The 21047-nt window shown below is 37.1% G+C and overlaps 1 protein-coding gene across 2 annotated transcripts; it reads left to right on the top strand.

Annotated features, from left to right (window-relative positions):
• The first annotated feature begins 2748 nt into the window (after positions 1 to 2748).
• AUG6 (HAUS augmin-like complex subunit) lies at positions 2749 to 20791 on the top strand. Of its 2 annotated transcripts, none has more exons than XM_008814203.4 (13): positions 2749 to 3100; positions 3248 to 3304; positions 3392 to 3486; positions 5715 to 5865; positions 6898 to 7023; positions 7144 to 7303; positions 12309 to 12369; positions 12448 to 12718; positions 15030 to 15155; positions 18866 to 19021; positions 19178 to 19424; positions 19603 to 20061; positions 20440 to 20791. In XM_008814203.4, the coding sequence occupies exons 1-13, from the start codon at positions 2876 to 2878 to the stop codon at positions 20478 to 20480; spliced, it is 2175 nt and encodes a 724-aa protein (XP_008812425.3). In that variant the 5' UTR covers positions 2749 to 2875; the 3' UTR covers positions 20481 to 20791. The 2 variants fall into 2 exon arrangements, with proteins under 2 accessions (XP_008812425.3, XP_008812424.3); XM_008814202.4 differs by having other exon boundaries at positions 19172 to 19424.
• The last annotated feature ends 256 nt before the right edge of the window (positions 20792 to 21047 follow it).

Here is a 21047-nt window from a genome sequence, read left to right as displayed (position 1 = left end):
GGGGCTCAAGGGGATTTTTTTTTTTTTGGTAAAATAAGGGGGTTTTGTGGGTGTTCTCTCTCCCAAGCTGAGAACGCAAACAAAAAAAAAACAACTCACCTCCTTTCCCCTTCCTGAGTGAGTTTCTCTATTTGCGGCGGCTCCCGTGGAGGAAAAGAAAGGGAGAGGAGCCCCGTCGCGCCGCCGCTTGCGTCCCCGTCGCCGATCGTGCCGGACTCGGAGGAGAAGAGGCCCTCGTCGTGCCGCCGCCGTGCCGAATCCGGAGGAGAAGAAGCCTCGTCGCGCTCGGCTCCGCCCGCGTCCACCGCCCTGCGCGCCGCCGCCTGTGCCACCGCTGCGCGATCGGATCAGGAGAAGAGGAGGAGCTTCGCCATTGCCGCGGCCTGTATGAAATAGCTGCTTTAGCAAAAAAAAAAAAAAGCACTCCCGCTTTGCGGGGTACGAAGAGTTTTGTGTTATTTTGCTTAAGTGACCAGAGGAAGAAGAGGAGCACCGTCTGATAGTCGCGTGGAGCTTATGGACTCTTACGGGTTGCCCCCTCTTTCCCTCGCTTTTCTTTTCTTAATATTTATCTCTCTCTTTTTTTAAGATAAATACGGCAATTCATATAGCCCTAACGCAAGTACATCCAATGAGATCAAAAGAAAACAAAAAGTACAAAGGTTGGGATATGTCTCCTGTCCATATCCAAAAATACTCCCCAGAGTGTCGGACGACTAAGGAGGTGACCTAGTCTGCTGCACTGTTCGCCTCCCTAAACACATGTGCTACCTGAATATCTCTCAACTCCTAGGCCAGTTTACGAAACTCTCGGATAAGAGAGTGACCGTCACCATATCTGTCCACTCCCAAGATCCAGTCTATCACAATGAAGAAATCCCCCCCAAGGCATACACACTCGGCTCCCAAGACCCGCCTTGCATAGAGAAGCCCCTCCCAAGCTGTCCGGAGCTCTGCCCCTAGTATAATGAGACTAGGTGTGCGGCGGCCACCTGCTGCTATCAAACTATCGAGGTGGTCTCGGATAACAAAACCAACACCACCAGATACTCCATCCATCGACATATTACCATCAAAGTTCACTTTGACATGACTAAGGGGTAAACGCACCTAAGAAACAAAGACGAATCTAGGGCTGAGAGAGCAAATGGGGTACCCCAGATGTCTTTGGTCATTCCGAAAGAGAACAAAGTGGTAGTGGTAGAGACCTTCCCTGCCTGACACATAGCTCCGTCCACCACCAACCACGGAGATGACCTCCTGCCCTCAAACAAACTGTCATTCCTGTCCAAGCATATATGGTAGGCCAGGTATGCCCTCCAAGTCCCGGCCTCATGAGTGGTAGGGCTCCGCATGGAAGCCCTCAACAAAAGGATCAAATTCTGTGCCGATTCCACTGAATGAGGTAGTAGCCCAGAGGCCCTCCACCAAATCGCCCTAGCCCGGGGCACCGCAGGAGGACATAATCGATAGTTTCCTTAATATTTGCACACACTTCACAACACTGAGTGATTTGCATACCTCGACAGGCCAATAAACTTCTGGTCGGTAAGCAACCCCATGCCACCTTTCAGACAAAGAGAGCAACACATGGATGTATCGTCATCCTCCAAATCCATCCTCCCTCAATCTGTCGATCCGACTCCCTACTAATTAGAGCATGAAGATCCCTGGCTCGCACCCGTGATCGCCCTGTAGGCACCCCATGATCTTAATATTTATCTTGAGTCATCAAAGCCTTAACTAATACAGAGATGCTCGAGTGGCCCGATTGCCTTACGCTACTAGTGCTTCCAAAGACGAAGCTTTTGTCTTTGATGACCAAGAAATCAATATAGGAAAGCACTTAGACGAGAGAGAGAAAAAATTTTCTCACTTAGAAAGGCCTGTACCATGCCGGAGAAAGTTGGCACTTTACAACTAGTTCTTCTTGCTTTATAACGGGCTGGACTCGAACCAACACTGCCAGAAAGAGTCAGGGTTCAACCTATTGTACGTGCCAATTGTTATATAACTAATAAGCCCATAGATTCTGCAAACTGTGCTTTCTATTTGAAGCAGTTGTTCGAATCTCTTATGATGTACAATTGAAATAAGTTATTGCTAATGGTAAAATAAGAGTTTTAAATATCTCATTGTGAGCAGCGACGGCGGCGACAACACCATATTGGAAGAGGAAACATAGCTGCCTCTCCTTTTTTTTTTTTTTTTTCTGTACCCCATTTTCGAAAGAATGTGTTGATAAATTAAAAAAATAAATTAGGATTTTTCTAGAATAATTAAAATATTTCATATATATTGTTAATAGTGTTAAAGCTCGTATCAACAGTTGGACTATATTACAATGAAAATCTAAGTATTGGGGTTTAATTAAACAAATTAGAAGTTTTGGGATGTAGACGTAAATTGCTAAAATGTTATAGGGATCTTGCTAAAACTTCTTTCTAATATTTTTTAATTGCCAAAAAAATACACCCTGCCGGCCTGCGGCAACGAGATCGCACCCTCCTCCCAGCCCTTCCACCCAGTCTACTCCGCCTACCTAATGAACCCAACCAGGACAACACCTCGCACCGGGATCCGGTAAGCCTACGAAGCGGTGACCACAATCCTCCTCCGTTCGACTCCTTTCTTTCGATTTCAAACGGGCCAATCCGCTCCCCTCTCCCAGACGTGGGTCCCACCGCCCCCGTAGAAACCAAGTTGCAAAACCCCAGCCTATAAAGCTTCCACCAAAAGAAGCGAAAAGAAAAGAAAATAAAAAAAAGAGCGACAAAATAAAAAAAGCCAGATCCTTCCTTCCCCCCGAGATATAGAGGGAGGCCGGTCCGTCGTTCGATCGATCGATCGATCGAGAGGGAGAGAGGGCTCGGCAATGGCGACGGAGCGCGAGAAGGAGCGGGAGGCGGAGCTGGAGAGCGCCATGTACACCAACTGCCTCCTCCTAGGGCTGGATCCGGCGATCCTTGGCATGGGCGCCGCCGGTGGCGGCGGAGGCAGCCCCCGCGTCGGCCACTTCCGCCACTCCAACCCCCGGATGGGCGAGCAGCTCCTCTATTTCCTCCTCTCCGCTCTCCGCGGCCCCGTCCAATCCGCCAAGGCATGACCCGACCCAATCGCCCCGTTCTTTCCTTTTCTTGTCCCATCTCTTCGTTTTCGAATTTGATCTGGATCGGCATTTCTCGCTGTGGGTTCTTCCGATTCTCTTTATTTGTTTTTAATTGACTAGGATCTGTTGATCTGGCAGGATTTCGACAAGGTGTGGCCGATCTTCGATTCGGCCCAATCCCGGGACTTTCGAAAGGTTGATCCCGTTTCTCTCTTTTTGTGCGAATTTTTGGTTTTTGGAGTGTTGTTTTTGTTGAAATTTGCGTTTCCTTTCCCTGGGAAGATTGTGCAAGGGATCATAAGTGAGCTGGAGTCTCAAGGGGCATTGCCGAGGAGTAATTCTAGGGTTTCGTCGCTTGCAACTTGTTGTGGGCCGAGGTTAGTTCTCATTTTCCACATTTTCCTTTAAGCATTCTTCTGTTTTGCTTCAGATCACAAGCTTTTGTTCGTTTCCTGTTATGAGAATGTTGGAACTCATATCACGTGTTTTCCAAAGTGATGTTCGGATGTAATTTCAATTCTGGACTGGTATTGCTGGACGGGTTGGAATAGTTTCTAGTTGGACATGATTAAGTTACCAACTTTGCTGGCCATTTTATTTGAAATGTAGATCTATGTCATGATCTTAGTGTATGCGTTACTTCTAGAATGTTGGGAGATTTCTATTTGCATATCTTTTGGGTGATTTTTATGCTGTTGCTTCTCATGGGGTGTTGGAAATGCCATATATTTGTCCAAATTGAGCAACATGGCTGACAAGTATTCCGCCCTTGACTGGAGGCACGAGGTATGATAACCAATAAAAGGTTTTGAGATGACAAGCAGCATGATGCTGATACTTCAAAAGATATGAAAACTAAAGTTGTGGTGGTTTTTCTGACATCGCACGACTTCTATAAAATTTTGGGCTTCAAACTGGGAGGATTTGCATGCCATATATAGATGCATCATTTAGAGTCAGGCAAAGTAGAGGTTACATTCAAAAAACTTCTTGTCATAATAATGAAATATTAAACACTGATCCTCACTTTCTTGTTGCTTTCTACCTAAACATCATCCATCTTCCAGTGTGCAATCATATCTCCTACTTCTTCTTTCCTTTCCCTCTGTTTTTTGTTATAGAAATTTATATAAAACATATCCATCAAAAAACCCATAGCATTAATGCTTTTTAAAGTCCTTGAAATGGTTTCCTCTTACGATACATATTGAAATAACCTATCCTAATGTTAGAAGTTAACAAGATATGATTATTATTGGACTTGCCAAGCATATTAGGTCCTATTCTAGGTCTTGATTGCTAGAATGAGAAACGTTTTCGTGTACATGTGTGGCTAGAGGGATATTCTAAAAACACTTTAATTGTGGAAGCTTGTGTAGGGTTCAGATTTAGAGGAGGTTTTGAAGAGGGTGCATTAACCTAGGTAGAAGATTCTACTAAGTTCCGGGTGGATATAAGCCTGAGTTTTCAAGTGCAGTCGATCTCTTTTCTGTGATTACTTGCTTTCCAGGGTATGAATTACATCGTTGACTGCCTTATGTGGGTACCTAAATGGTGCCCAGTTTTGAGCTAGCTCAAACTCATGCTTGAAGGCATTGTTAATATTTCCCATGGAGTTGTTGCCTTGTGTAGGAGTTGATTTAGAATGTAAGTTTAAGTGGTAAAAGAGAAAGAGGAGGGAAAAAGCATTGCAGTTGATTACTTTGAATTTAATTTTGTAGTAGGGTCAACCACATTTAATTTTATCAATCACTATGGAAGTCTAATTTTTCCTTTTTGCTTGTTTTCTTTCTTTCAATTTCTTTTTATAAATGATATACAATATTCATGTCTGATGAAGGACTACATCTCATGAAGATAAAATCAAGATGTGATATGCCTAAGGTTTGCCTCAAAATTTGAATTTTGGATATAATGGGCCAAGCGACCTTGTTAAAGTGAATCTTTTGACCATTTTGTTGAACTACTGAAATTTTCGAGTTAAAACATAGTGAAGGTGCAAAATAAAGAAAGGAAAGGACACATTGCAGTTGAAGTACTGAATATTTGATATCAAAACATAGCGAGATAGTAATTTGACATAGGTACATCACTATAAAGTGTTGGAAACTGCATAAATATCCATTACATGTAAAAATTTCGAAGATTAATTTCAGATTAATAGTAATTCAAGTTGATCAGGTACATTATGGTTTGACCTGCGCCCAGCTTGATTTTATCAGACTTATACATGTCTTTCAGGGATAAACAAAAGTAAGTGTGTGCGAGACAACTCACAATTTTGTGTAAATAGATCAAGAGACTTAAATGAAATATGGCCATACCTTTATCATTAAATGGAAGTTTAATGAGGGCTGCTATTTTTTTCCCATTTCTATTTCTTATAGTTTGTCTCTCCTCTTTACCACGATAGTCTTTACATCATTATTTATCTAGAGATCTTACTTTGAAAGATTTATTATTTGGTTTACTTTCTATTTTATGAATACAATCTCTCTCTCCCCCCATTTAAGATATTCATGCTTTATGCTTTTTGTTGGTCAGTTCCTTGGATCAATCAGTGCAACCATTGCAACATCTAAAGTGTGAATTTCCTTGACTGCAGATTTGTTGAGCTTTTGTGGCAACTTTCCGTGCATGCCTTACGAGAAGTTCATAAGCGAACATTTGCTGCCGATGCAACTTCTAACCCTCTACCTGCTCCACTAACTGATGTTTCATATTTGCATGCAGCTGCATTACTTCCTGTGACCAAGGTAATATAAATGATTTGATCTTCTATTTTATTAGGTAAATCTTTGGGGTTCTATTTGATCGTATATTTTGACTGGTAGTACTTGGATTATGGTATACCATTCATTTCAATATTTTACATGAGAATTTTGTTTTGTCTAGTGATGTTCCCTTGCTTTCTTTTATAGAATAATTATAGCAACCTTGCTTTCTTTTATAGAATAATTATAGCAAGTTGAAAATTCAATTACTTCAAATAGAAAGAGGAAAAAGTGAACTATTTTGGGATGGTTATAGCTTTTTGGTAATGGGTAGCATAGGTTGGCTATAGGCTTGATGGGTCAGACCATAGTCAGGTTTCGTTTGGGCGAATTAAAATCAGGCTTCAGGATGGTCGATCTTAGTTTTTCAGGCACAGAACATGTTTGGATTGAGTGAAAACTGTCATCAGCCTACCCCTTTTGTGAAACTGACTACTTGCCCGATTGTTGCTCCCCCTCCTCTACTCCTATTCTTCCATTTCTGACCATCACGCCCTCTCTTCTCTCTTTTTACTCCTCTTCTTGCCTTCTCTGCTTCTCCCTCTGCCTGCTTCCATTATTGTCCTCCTTGCTCTGACATCTCACCATGTTGCATACATAATCATCTAGCTTTTTGTATGCTCCATGTCTATTGTGGTGTTCATTGCCTTAATGCAGGCTGTGCCTTGTTATGTTGCTGTTCAGGACCTCTTAAATTCTTGCCCTTCTTTCATCTTTCTTTTCTCTGTTCCTCTCTCCAACTCCCTTGAGAGATGATTAATCATTTGTCAAACCCAAGTTTTCTTGGGCCTTGAGAAGCAGTGTAAAATGTGGCCTGAACTCTTCTAATGGGCTGCATGCCTCTTGGAAAATTTGAGCTGGCCCTCAGGTAGGTACCAGCTCTCTATCCTTTCTTACCATGTTAAATATTTCTTCCTTGCTTAGTATTTGTTATTCAAAAGCATATAGCAATCAGTCGTTACAGATTCACACTGGTGACTTTTTACAGCTTTTATAACCTTTCTTGCTAAACAGGCTAGAATAGCTCTCGAGCGAAGGAGATTTCTGAAAAATGCAAATGTGGCTGTTCATAGGCAAACTATGTGGTCTAACTTAGCCCATGAAATGACTGCCGAGTTTCGTGGTCTTTGTGCTGAAGAGGTAGATGGTAACTTCCATATAGTCTCTTAAATTATTACATATGATGCATTCATTAGTTTCTGCTCCCAAATCCCCCCTTTTGTACATCAGTGTTATTTATATGCCAATTGCTATGTTCAGGCCTATTTGCAGCAAGAGTTAGAAAAGCTACAGGATATGAGAAACAGAGCTAAGTCGGAAGGGGAATTGTGGGATGATCGCATCTCTGGCTCTTCTGGTCAGAATTCCCATCTAGTATCTAAAGCGACTCGCCTTTGGGAATCATTGTTAGCTCGCAAGAGTAAGTTTAAACTGTTATCATTTGAATACACATATACATGCTTTTCCTTGAACTGTTTGGACAACTTCCTTGAACTGTCAGACTTCACAGGTCTGACGCTAAAACATCTTCCTTTTATATTGCCTTAAATGCTTCAGGTTGGCTCTAGCTCATTTCCAGTTCTAGTAATACCCACTTATTGAAAAGCTGTAAGCTATGGTTATTAATGTCCTCAGGACCCAATTTATAAAGGACTTGTAGGACATCCTTGATAAGATGAAATTGCTAGAGTTCATTTCCATAGAAGAGGATTTGACTTTCCTGCTTCGTCAATTTTCTTGTGAAGATTTTGGAAATTGGAATATGGCATCCTAACTATGTTTAGAGAGTCAGGGGCAACTTTGATAAATTACTTCCATCATCTGGTGCGAATCTATGATACAGAATAATTTCTATAAAAATTTTAGGATTATAAGTACCTTTTTAGGTGTTGTTTATTATTTCCACATTGCATATCTCCAAATTAAGTACAAAGATATTATTATCAATCAAAATATGCTTTTCAGGAATGGTGAAGTGTCATGCTTTGTTTTATTCCCACACATGAATATATTCTTTGTAGGAGTCATTAGGATATTCCAGGTTTTATTAGCAACTCGATGTTTGGGCTCCCAGAGAATTAAGCATGCTTCCATCTTAAATAAAAATACCAATCAAAGGATGCTTTTTTTGGAACAGCGAAGTAACGCACTTTGGCTTTGTTGTCACACATGAATGTATCTGCTGTAGGGTTCATGAGAATATTCTTGCTTTAATTTGCAAACTCAAATCTAGGGTCTCGAAGAAAAGGTGCAAGTGGATTTCTCAATCTAAAAATCTTAGTTCCAATTGTTGGTATTTTGATACCACACTCATCACATGTAGTTGTTGACCCCTATTTGCCTGTAATTGGAAAAATATTCAACAGATTGACGAATAAAATTAGATACGAGCTTAATTTTGGGTTTCTTTCCTATAGAGGAAAGTCTCTAATCTGTCATTTGAAGTTTTCTGTAGATGATACTTTGGTTTTATGCTTCAATGGCACCAGATAAATAGAAAACAATTTTTTGTTCTCGAGTCTACCCAAGTTGCAATTAGTTCTTTATTGCAAATACTCCTTTCAATATCAAAGTTGATAGAAGAGAGAAGCAAAAAGGGTTAAATTAGAGTTGCATCCAGTCCTCTTTCAACCCAGAGGACATCAGCCTTGATCAAGCTCAAACGAAGATCAAATTTGATATAAGAGAACACCAAAAGGGTTATAAGTTTTTGCCCCATCCATTCCTCTGTTGACCAAAGAACTGCAGCCTTTGATCGAGCTCCAATGTGGAAATTGCCTTGCAGTATGCTGAAGCATCTTCACTTCCTTAGGGGGTTGATATATTCTTTCATGTGCTATCCTCTTTATCAGCCTGAATTTCTTTTCCAAACTCTCTACCGAGACATTGTGGCTAGCAAGCTTGGAATGTTTTGACTAGATTTAGTGGGGACATGTGAAAGCTGAATGTCAAATTCTACATCTCGCTACTTAGGCTTGTATATGTTCGCTAAAAGTTGTTGAAGCAATGAGAGCTTATTAGCTGGAATCTTCTTTAGGTTAATGCATCTGCTTCAAAATCTTTCTGGAATCCTAAACCTGCACGTTCTTCCTAATTGCTTTCTTACTAGTAGTGTTTCTACAATATCCGGCTTTGACATACCTGCATTCACTCCTAATTTTGGCAAGAATGGGACTTGAAATTTAGAAGTTACTGATATATCTTTTTTGGTAAAATAGATGTGTGTATGCTTTTTTTAAAGGATATAATGCAAAATAATTGTTTTCTACCTGGACTCTACACCCCCTCAACCTCCTACCACCGAAGAAGTGGTAAGGTATCTTCCTAGTTGAAGCAATTTCTTGAAGGGCTCTTTGGCATTTGCAAAGAGATTATCTTTTAGTTTATGAGGAAGGATAAATATTAGATCCTGGTATTAGAATTGATTGCCCGAGTATTTCAAAATCAATTATTTATGGTAATATATAATTGTCTTATCTCTCCCTAGGTGCATGGGCATCAAATGCAATCAATAAGGTAGGTTTCTATACCTGCTAACTAACCTTCCAGATTTCATGATATCTCACTTCTGACTAAAGTTGCTTTGTCTTCAACACCAATTTTTAGGGGGCGTTTGGTATGGGGTGATCATCCTAAGATCAATGGTGATATGGAAGGAGGTGATGAGATTAGCGCGTTTGTTTGCATCATGGTGATCCTATATGGCAATGATCCCAAATCATCCCCACCCCTCAAATCACCGCCCGCCCCAATGATGGGATGTCGGTCCTCGAGGTCGGAAATCCAAGATCAACCCAGAATAGTGATCTTGGGTTAAAAGTCGAGGACAAAAATGTCCCTCAGTCTAGTAAAAAAAAAGGTATATCAATATACCATTAATATATTATATCAATAATATATATATGATATTATATATATTATTTATATGATATATTATATTATAATATATTATTGGTGATCAGATTGGCTTTCTCTATCTCATAGTCAGAGGACGAAAGGATCTCACCGTTGTTTAAGGATAGCTTCAGGAAGAGAGGGAGAACTAGTCACTAGAGTGACCTTAGGCTCGGGCCATGCTATTCAATGATATTGGAAAAATGGCAGCGTAAAATTTTTTTATAATCATCTTGAAAGCTGGGCTCAGAACAAGCATATTCGAAGAAAGATCACTCAAATAGGTCTTCCACCGATCCTTAAGGAACTGTGGACTTTTGCACCTTTCTGTCTAGCTTAAGTTATCTGATAGTTCTTATTATTGTCATATTATTATTCAATGATAATTTTAAATTATAATAAAAATATTATTGTATTTTATACATATATAATGAAAGTATTTAATATCTTACTTCTGTTTGCCTTATTTTCCCAATCAAAATAATTATTAGTATTAAAAAATATATTATGAGTCTAAATAAAAATACTAATTCTATAATAATTAATATATCTTATTGGATTAATTATTTGCAGCACTAACAAATATATTTTTATAGAATATACTAATAATTAATATATAAATAAATATATTAATATTTTATTCTAATATATTTTATATGATTAATAAAAATATTTTTATGAAATGTATCTGGGGTAATTTTGGTATTATATGGTCAGTGATCTTGGATTCCTATGGAATACCGGATATGTTACTTGTGGATATCTGAAAATCTTTAATCACTAGAACATAGCATACCAAATACGATGATCTTAAATCATTGGAGATCAGATTATCCTAGAATAAGGGTCGCTAGTGATCTATGATCACCTCGGTGATCCCATTTGGGTCACCAAATGCTACCTTAATGTCATGTTGGCAGTTGATTGTAGAAATTTGCTTAATCATCCCACCAAGCCTTCTTACCTTGGAGTTTGCTCCATAGATGATTCTCTTGTTGGTGGTTTCACATCGGTATATTATTTTTTTTTAATGTGTTAAAAAACTATGTTTGGTTTCCAATACATTACTTTTTTCATTGATGGCAAACTTACATATGATAATGGAGATGCCTATCAGATTCCAAATCAAGAGTACCCGAACCTATGTTGGAATTTTGCTTCTCTTTCAATTCACCGACAAAATTAATGCCGAGATGTTTCCATATGTTTTTCATAAGTTACAAAATTTAAGTTTAATCTAGTGAAAATGCTTCCTAACATTTAAAAAGTGAAGAAATGACAAAAGATTTGGATAAACAAAAGTACGGGCTGAAACTCTAAAACTAGCTGTTTATTCATGGCATGTATAGGAACAACCCAACCCAGTCTTGTAGGACTCTGTGGGCTGAGAGAGTTAGTTGGGCCCATCTCAGATCAAGCCAAACTCCCATATCATGTGGGATAAAAAAAAAGACCTCTTGAGATCAACCCTCTTCCTCTCCTGAACCCCTGCCCCCCCCTCTCCTCCCTTCCCCTCTCTCTCTCCCTCTCCCTCTTGCACCCTTCCCCTCAGCCCTCTTCTCTCCGGTCCCTACAGGAGTACCCAAACAGGCCCTTAGATTGTTAGTTGGGATAGGTGATGAAGGGAGCTTCGTATATTGATTGGTTAAGAGAAGAATTGCTTCAGAGTTCTTATTGGAAATATTTTTATTTCCTATTTAAATTTTGTGAAGTTTAGGGACTACTATGCATGAATGGTGTAATGTAAACAAAAAGGCTGATCGATCTCAACTGAAACATCACCTTTTTTGGGAAATAAAAAGTCCAGAATAGATGATCTCTTTTGTTTCTTAGCTTCTTGTTCCTTGTTATCTTTCATGTTGCTGCTTTTATTTCTTATTTATTATGTTTGTTTTTGCCAAATGGGATATGCAAATATGCTATATGCAGTTGCACTATCAAGTCCTTCACAGTGTTGGAAGAAATAATGTTTTATTCCAACATCAGGCAGAAATCTGTTTGCTTGTACATGTTTTGTTAGATATAAAGCTACAAAATGATGTTCTTATGCAATGAGCAAATTACTAATAGTTTTTTTTTTAGTTTAGTAAAATATGACATTGCTACCTGTGTTTCTTCGTTTCCTTTTTTTTTCTTTATCAAATTGTTTTAGTGGGCATTACTGAAAATAAAACCTTATTCTATCATGGGCTTATATGTAATCATGCTTCTAATTTTTCTTGTTTGAAATGGAGTTTCTTCTTTTTTATTTTACCTAGATATGCAGATGGATTGGGAGATTCTCCTGCTTATATTGTGCATGTGCTGCATTTGAATTCAGGTTTTTTTTTTCTTTTTAAATTTGTTTGCATGTTCACTAGCATGAAACATAGTTATGTTACCAGGCCTTGATTTTTTTTTTTTATCATTGTAATCAATTTATTGTTAACACTTTCACAATGTTAAGGAAATTTTAATTTTTTTGACTCCATCAATGATTTATATTTGCTAGACTTGCTTTAGGAATATTTGATAATTATTTTTGTATGCAGGTCAACATGAAGTTTTAGCTTCGGGCCCTATTGAGGACTTGATAGCCCATCGTGAACATAGGTGAAATATAAAATTTCCTAGAATATATATATGAAAACAAAACTCGATGTTTTCTTACATTCAGGTTGTTTTTATCAGGTACCGCATCTCTGGAACATCTTTGCTTGCAGCCATGGATCTAAGTTCACATGTTCCTTATTCAGATGTGCTATCAGTTGGCATTGGTGAAATGTCTTCACCCATAGATAATCGGGAGCAAATGGATTCGCCTCAATTTCAAGGAAAAAATGAAAATCTTTCTAGGGCAGATGACAGAAGTGGGAGGGTTCACCCAGCTGTTGATGTAGCCGAAATTCTCAGACGTTGGACCCATGCTTTACAACGAATTCATAAACAATCACTTCACTTGGTAAGTTAATCTGTGTTGTAAATTAAGTTGCAAAATGTATCTTCATTTAAAATCAACTGTAATTGTGATTTCTTTTTTAAACAAAGAATTACTAAAAATATTCAAATGGTAAGTGTCTTATGGTTGCATGATTGGCTCTTACTGGAGGTCTTATTAGGATCATGTGGTGTGTGTTTGAAGATCAAACAAAATTTGTTAGCATTATGCATGAGTTTACAAAACCTATGTTTCGCCAACAAATCTGGTGCAGATCTCTAAGTGCTGGACATGACATTCTGTCTCTTGTGTTGTTGTTTTTCTGTATATTCTGTTGGAAAACATTCTTTACTCTCTTATGTCAAATGATTAATGTAGATTGAATGTGATGCCTTTGATAGTTTGGTCTGTTTTGTGCAACTGACAGTATACTGATGTCAAATGTCTAGTTTATCTATTTAAGGCACAACACATCTTCAACAATGTTAGTCAAGTAAAAAGGTGGAAAAATTCAGTTGTGCGAGCCTTGTTTAAGGTCTTTAATTCATGTGCTTAGATATCTTTTTTCTTCCTTTCATCATGGTGGTACACCTGTGTAGAACATTTTGAACATCTATCAGCCATAATTTTCCAATAACATCGAGTCCTTTTATGGGGTAAGACTTATTTGTGAAGGTTTAAGATATCTGAGACTTTAGGAACCTACCACATGGATCATCTTGAATTTTACCTTTGCCTGTATTTAACTTGGCTTTATAAAGCACCCATTGATCCTTAAGTATCCAGCTAATTTGTATGGTATCAAATGACATATGATTTATATAAATGTTGATATAATAAAGAATAAACATAAGAGCATGTACTTACTTTTCATCCTTAATATGATGCGTGGTTTGTTATTTGTGTAGGATTAACTCTAGTTGTTTTTCCCTTAAGATGCTGTAATGAAGAGAGATGAAATGTGACTATGTTACTTCTCAAAACAACAAATATGCAAATAAATAATTACATGATTTTTTTATGCATTATATATACCAGCAGTGCTTGAAGTGTTGTTCTGTATTTAGTTTTTTTTCCCTCTTCTGTTTCAATAATGCTATGTTCACAAGATACTACAGGCTTATAGTATAACAATAAAGACACAGGATAGTGCCTCTCATCCTTTTTGTGAGGTGATAAATATAGCCATAAAATGCGGAATGCCTAAATATTAGCTGATTCATTGCAAACTATATGCAACACAACTGCAACAAAAATGATAAAAGGTTGAGGACACAAAAAAACCCTTGACTAATGTTAGTGGATCATATTTTGCTGTCGACCCAAATTGTTTTTTTAGTAGCCCAAAAGGAGGAAGATTTTAGAGAGGTTTTTAATGCATAGCTGATTTCAAATCTCTCAGATTTGTTGTTCTGACATAAAAAAGAAGCACGTAGCAGCAAAAAGGGTAGGATAGGAAGATTGGAAAAGGGGCAATTGATGACAATTTGCTGAAGATTCTAGCAGATGTTGACTCAGATCTGTTATGGTCTGAGTTTTTTTATTGTTAATAGCAGTAAACAAGGATAAGTGAGGAACATTTGAAAGAGGATAAATTGTTAATATAGTAAAATAAGAGTTTAAGGGAGAGAGGAGGGGATGCAAAGGGTTGAATCTACCCTTTCTTTTCTTCACGTAAAATTCAACATGTCATGTCTAACATCCTTTTTCCTCAGAATGCATAGTTTGATTGACAGATTGATTTAATTGATCTAGCATTAGGATTTGGATGTTCTGGTCCTATGTATTTTAAATCCCAACTTGTCCCTAATTCTTCTATTAATAACTTGAATGTTTAAAAATATTAATAAATGCATCAGTATTACTGAGTAATTGATATCTGGTAAGTAAATTTTTTAGCCGATAAATTGTGAAGGGTGTGTTTTAGAATGACTTACTAAGGAAGGTTCATGGAATACAATAACAATGTTAATAAATCAATTCTTGTTTATCTAACTAATTGTATCAAGACTTGATTTGTCCATTCCGATTTGTTACTTGCTATCCAATAAGCTGGTCACATAATTGTTAATCAGTTCTTTGATATATAGTTTATTACTAACTGCAGTTTTTTTAGATATCAATTTATTTTGTAATTTATTGTGCCATAGGGAATATGTATATCATTGGATGCTGTCACATGTTATTCCATAATCTAGCCTTCTTTGATCTTTTTATTCCGTTTTAGATCATGCTCATACTTTTTTTGGAGGCTAACCCAATACATGATTAATTTCTTCTATAATGTTTACTATTTTTTGTGACTCAAGAAATTGCTATACAATTGTCTGTATAGGCTAAGGCTAATGATGGGGAGGGCCCAGAACTACTTCGTAGTACATGTGACACCAGTACGAGTGGTCATGCTGAGTCATTGGCTGCAACCCTTGCAGAACATCGGCAACATTTAGTTAGCATACAGGTTTGGCGATACTTCCACAGCAGTTATCTTATTCATAACTGTTTTTGCTGTTACTGAATGTTTGATTTTATGAATGATTGATTGGGCTAAGCATATGTTCTTTTATCCAAAAAAGGAACAAAACATTGTCAAGAAATATACAGTATGCAACATACTGAGTTAAAGCAGGAAATATAGCAAGCAGCTTCTGCTGTCTTTGGTGTGGGAGTAGTTTTATCATTCTTGTTCAGGCTGTCATTGTTCATGAAGTAATTTTATCATTCTTGTTCAGGCTGTCATTGTTCATGAAGTTCCTCTATATTCGGTTAAGGTTCGTCCTCATAAAAGTCTAAATATGTGAACCACTGAAGTTGAGAATAGAAGAACTAATAGCCAAAAGGTTTCCATGACATATGGTGAAAATCATTTAGTTAGTTGAAGTTTATCTATTTTTGGAGTTAGTACTGAATCTTGTTACAACGCTAAGGATTGGCATTCCTAGAGTACCTGGCTATTAGTGGAGGATTCCTTAGAAGGAAAGTTGTGTATAGAAAGGATTCTCAGTTATTTGTTTATGCAGATAATTGAGGGCGTGGTTTAATTCCTCTTCTTTCTTTCGTTCTTTCTTTCTTTTTATTGCCTCCAAGATTTAAAGAGATATTCTTATATTTTCTTTTTCCTTTTCTCAGTTCTTATTTTGCTCTTATAAGAATATATTTAATTATCAGAGAATATAAACTAATAAAAAAGGGTCAAGGACCTAATGAGTCTAGATGAAGATAATATTACTTCAATTAACATGTTGATGTTGTTTCTATATGGACAATATGTTTGAAAGAGTTTTAATCTTCTAGTGCTTCTAGAACTAAGCATAATAGTATGCTTAACTATATTAACTATGTTATTGATTACGTACTTAGGCCCATAATATGAGTAAAACTGGCTCGTAGGAGTTCATTCTTATGACTTCTTTTTAAGTTACATGAATGTTTGTAGCTTTTTCCCAAAGACACTGCAAATAGGTTTGATTATGAGCTAGGGCAAATCTAGATCTTGTCTACTTCTATTAAACTCTAATCTCAAGCTTACAATCAAGCCTAATTTGACCCAATAAGCTTAAAATCGAACAAAACTGGGGGAGGGGGACTTTAATCTCAAACATAAAATTAAGCCTAGTTTGGTCCCATTTGGCCCCATCAAGAAGGGGCTAAAATCAAGGCTAATGCAACCCCATTATGAAGGGGAACCTCTAATATCAAGATCAAAAGCAAGCCTAATTTGGCCCCATTGGCTCCATTAAGAAGGGGTAGATAGATGAACTGCTTATTTGTCTGTTTTTGATAGAAAACAAATTTGTTTATTAATTTAGTGCTATTTCAATTAAATAATAACTTGGAATTAAGGTGCCCATCCGTACTGTGTTTAATCTACAATCTGTACCATTTATGTTAGTCTATTGACATGATAATGATTCGTATCTCTATATTTGTATCTTTTGGCCCGAATTGATGCATGTCGTTTTGATACATATTGTTATAGTTAGATACATAGTGGCACAACCTTTGTTCCTTTCTAAATTGCCTGGAATACTTTATCTGTATTTTTATTACTATTATTGCTTTGTTTATAATGAACTTGGAAAACTGATCTACAGATTGAATGATAATGAGACTATAATTATTTGGAAAGTACCACCCTAGTATAATATGGTATCCCATATTATATAATCTTCCAATGGTACTTTAATATATTGACTTTCCATAGTAACAGTAGTATTTGTATAATACACACTATACATTGGTAATGTGTAAAATAATTGCACATTTCTGATAGTTCTCAGCATGATTGTTTGAACTTGTTTGTGTTATTGTGTAATATAGTTTTGTAAAGTTAATCTATGTGATGAATAAATTGAAGTTGAGCTGCATGCATATTGAATAGCAATCAACATAGTTATGTAGAATGGTTTATGATCTTAAATTATTATGAATTAGTTAAAAGCTAAATTTATGTGTTTACAACTTGTCTACATACCAGTATAAAACAGCTGAAGTGGGTTGATTTATAAAATAAGTTGAATAAAGAGAAGTAGCTTAGCATTATAGTTGTGAATTTTACTATATTTAATACATGCGCATACATAATCATATGCATGTTATGCTGACCCTGATTGGCATGGGCATGATACATGAATCCTTTATCCTTGATGACAAGCTGCTAAATTTCCTAAGAAACATGTAAATCTGCTTATATTAATTTCCTTGTTAATTGTTAGTCATAAATTTATACTACTATACTCACAATAGTAAATTAAATCATGTAGATTGCATTCATTAACAATTATAGTTTTTATAATTTTGTGGTGTTTTTGTCTCTTCGGATTGCTATGGATAAATTAGAACATTCTGATAATCTTGGCTCTGTCCAGAAAATATTCGGATGATGCAATAATATTTTCTCATCATTTGATTGGTCATATTAGTACTTTTATAAGTCGTGTGATATAAGGCTTAATTCTTGTGGATTTTTAAAAGTGGATGGTAATATATATGCCGAGACATTTGCTTTCGTCATGGACATTGACATCCATGTCAGTGTTAGACATGTGACATGATGTCAAGTTTTGAGGTGTTTGAAAGATCCTAACACAGAAATCTTTAAGATATATGACACAGGGATGAGTTCTATCTTATATGTATTTAGTTGGACCAGTTGCTTTGTGATACTAATAAAAACTTTGATAAATTTAGTATTAGAATTATGAATTTTTTGTAAGTGCCAAGCAGTCACATAACGGTGATGATATCTTGTGTCAATGATTCAATGTGTTGAGTGTTATGAAGCATTCCAAGTGCTTGGCATGTCCAGAAAACCTAAGATGTGGATTGTGAGGGTAACACTGACTGTCATGTGCAATTGGATTACAGCAATATCTTGCCTAGTCTGCTACTGCTTGAGCTGAAGATAACTTCGTCGTACAAAGGAACATGTGCGAGTGCTTATTGAGCCGGTAGTTCAGTGCAAATTTTGTGATAGGCTATTTAAATAAAGAAATCTATGCTATTGATCAAGATCTAGAGTATTATAATGTTGAAGTGGTAAACCTGGAAATTTCGTACCTATGCATCAAGTGGACAAGATGAATGATTTTATTGGTAAGGCACAACGAATTATTACAAATTATGGCTGAAAACATCAGAATTTGCTGGAATTTGATCTGTTTGTGTTGGAGATTGGATCATGATCGGTGGCTTCGCTATTTTTACGATAACGAAGCATTTTGTTATCCTATTTCTTCTGGTAGATAAAAAAATAACTACCAAAGTATTTGATTTTAAATTTATAGGTATTTGATATATCATAGCTCATGATTAATGTTGTGAATTTTCAATATAGGTGGTCCATCATATGCATATGTGTGCACACAGTGAATTTTATTTTCAGTTGATTTCATCCTTGGTAGTTGATGATCATAACTAGTTTTTACAATTTGGACCTTGCAGAATGGGATGTGCACTGCCGTTCTAGGTGTATATCTCCTTAATATGTAGTGTCCCCATTCTTGTATATGCATTTATATTATGGAAATTGTCCTAATGGCGTCTAGAAATCATGCATATCATTTCTTCGTTTTACATTGTTGTTATCTTTGCATTGGAAATTCAGGTCATGTTATGCCATAAATTTCAATAGTTTTGGCTACGTCTTGATATCAACTGTCTGCAATATAGGGCCTCATCAATCAACTAAAGGAAGCTGTTCCAGCAATGCAGAAGTCAATATCAGAGCTCACTGAAGAAGTAAACAGTATTTCTTCAACTACGATGGATGAATATGATGCGAGATCAAACTCACCCATGCAGTCTCAATGTATTGGAAGACCGCCAGTAAGAATTCATCAATCCTCTTACTATATGTGTTATAACACTTTTGGCTTTGAATGGTAGTAATCCAACATACTTTTTTTTAGTTTTGTTTACAAAAGTTATCTTTGTTTATATGTTTATTTGTCCTCCAACTGATCATTTTTCAATTAGAAACAGGAAAATGCCATTGATGAAGTTGCAGAGATGACTTCTAAACTCTCCTTTGTCCAGCTTGAGAAAGTTTCAACTAGCCCAACTTTGAAGCTTCCTCATTTATTTAGTTTAACTCCGAATTCATCTGGGAAAGGCATGCATGCACCAAAACGGCATGCATTAACTACACAATCCAACCAAGAAAGTCTACCAGTAGGGAAATCAATTGCACAACAGCTTACAAAAGGTCAAACTGATGGTGCAGCACAAGGTTAGAACCTTTGATCGTTTGCCTGCTTGAGGCTTTTCCTATAGATGTCTACGGAACTTTAAGCCTCTTTGCTTGTTTTTTTTTTTAACTCTCTAGGTTTCTGGTGATAAAGAGCACCGCCATTCTTCTGCATACTATTATTTATCTACTTAGTTCCTTTCTTTTCCTGGTTTTACAGATGGTGATGGTTATTATGCTCGGAACCTTAGGCGTTCTGTTCGTGAAGCTGCATTGTCAAAGCTGTCAAACAACGCAGAATGGTCCCAAGATAAGAGCAGTGATGATGAGTCTGAACACTTCTTCATACCTCTCTCAGTAGATGTTTCTCGAAAAGAAGTAAATGCTATTCCGAATCGAAGAAAACAGCGATTGGTTTTCTCTCCACCAGAAATCGGTGTCTCCAGGCATACAAAAGATCTCCATTCTAACACTGAGAGCCAGTTAAATTCAGTGCCAGTCGTGTCAGATAAGTTGAATGGTCTTGATGATTACGGAAACCAGACAGAACTGCTTCAGCCAGCCCTTGGTAATGCGCAGAGCACATTTACTGACATTGATGATGGTCTGGATCAAGTGTTCTCACCTCCATTGCTAATGGAATCATCGTTCTTCCAAGATACATATGAGGACTTGCTTGGTATATAAATATTTATCCTACCAAATTACTTCCCTGACTTGTTTCTGTAATGGTTTTCAAATGTCGTTTCTTTTTATTAGCTGTTTGCATGTAGACTCATGCATCCATCTCAGATATAATAGACCTTAGATGAGGAAAACCACTTGACAATTGTTAGTATAAATCCTATAAGGACATATTGTTTCACAAATCAGTTGCACAAATCATGTCTTTCATGGGTTGTCCTCATTTTGTGGGGGATTTAATGCCGGAGAGTAGATTTGCATACCAGGGCATGTAAATCTCACCAAATCATTGCTTATTTGATCGCACCTCCCAGCCTGCTTCTTCACAAACTATGCAGGACTTGTTCATAGGTTATTTTTTCTCCTTTTGCAGCGCCATTATCTGAAACTGATGCCGCCCTAATGGAGCTTTAGAGTCGAGAATGAGTTCTTCGCGGTTGTCAATTACTTGATGCTCGGCAACTAGATAGAATGTTCAGAATTCTTTTCAGTCCATGTGTTTGAGGACCAACACGTGTTTGTACATCCACCAAGCTTCAGCATGCGGACTCGTGTGGTGGAAAGGTGAGTTAAGAGTTTATTCTCTGGAGGCATGGAATTGTTTTTGAGTTCATTGGGATGGGCGAGTACTAACATCAATGTACACTAGAGATGCCCAGCCATTTCTGTATTTAATTTACAGCAGCTGTAATTGTATTGTAATAAGTCAAAATCAACTTTTCCCACTGCCTTTTGCCATCAATGCTTCTTATGTGGTTTCTGAGCTTGAATCTTATTTCTTTTAGAGCAATGCTACAGTAACTCAGAAAAATCACAAGGAAGTCACTGAGGTGTCTTTTACCAGTCCCTTTTGCTTCATTAAATGTGGCACAGTTCACCATAACAATTCAAAGGGAGCAATGAGAGCACCACACCAGCTGACTTAACTGTCGAGTGATATTTCTGAGTTACTGAAGCATTTTTGTTCATGTTATTCCAAAT

Source organism: Phoenix dactylifera, chromosome 13 (assembly GCF_051530095.1).
Source record: "Phoenix dactylifera cultivar Ajwa chromosome 13, Ajwa_hap1_PhDact_Kaust_v1.1, whole genome shotgun sequence".
NCBI classification, from domain to species: Eukaryota; Viridiplantae; Streptophyta; class Magnoliopsida; order Arecales; family Arecaceae; genus Phoenix; species Phoenix dactylifera.
Note: the sequence above shows the minus strand (reverse complement) of the source record. Positions and strands in the feature narration are given on the sequence as shown.

What these genes read in the sequence shown, in the direction of transcription:
- AUG6 (XM_008814202.4), top strand. Translation starts at nt 2,876, where the DNA reads ATGGCGACGGAGCGCGAGAAGGAGCGGGAGGCGGAGCTGGAGAGCGCC. An exon ending in GCCCCGTCCAATCCGCCAAG is followed by an intron (nt 3,101 to 3,247) that starts GCATGACCCGAC and finishes TTGATCTGGCAG; the next exon opens with GATTTCGACAAGGTGTGGCC. An exon ending in GCAACTTGTTGTGGGCCGAG is followed by an intron (nt 3,487 to 5,714) that starts GTTAGTTCTCAT and finishes CCTTGACTGCAG; the next exon opens with ATTTGTTGAGCTTTTGTGGC.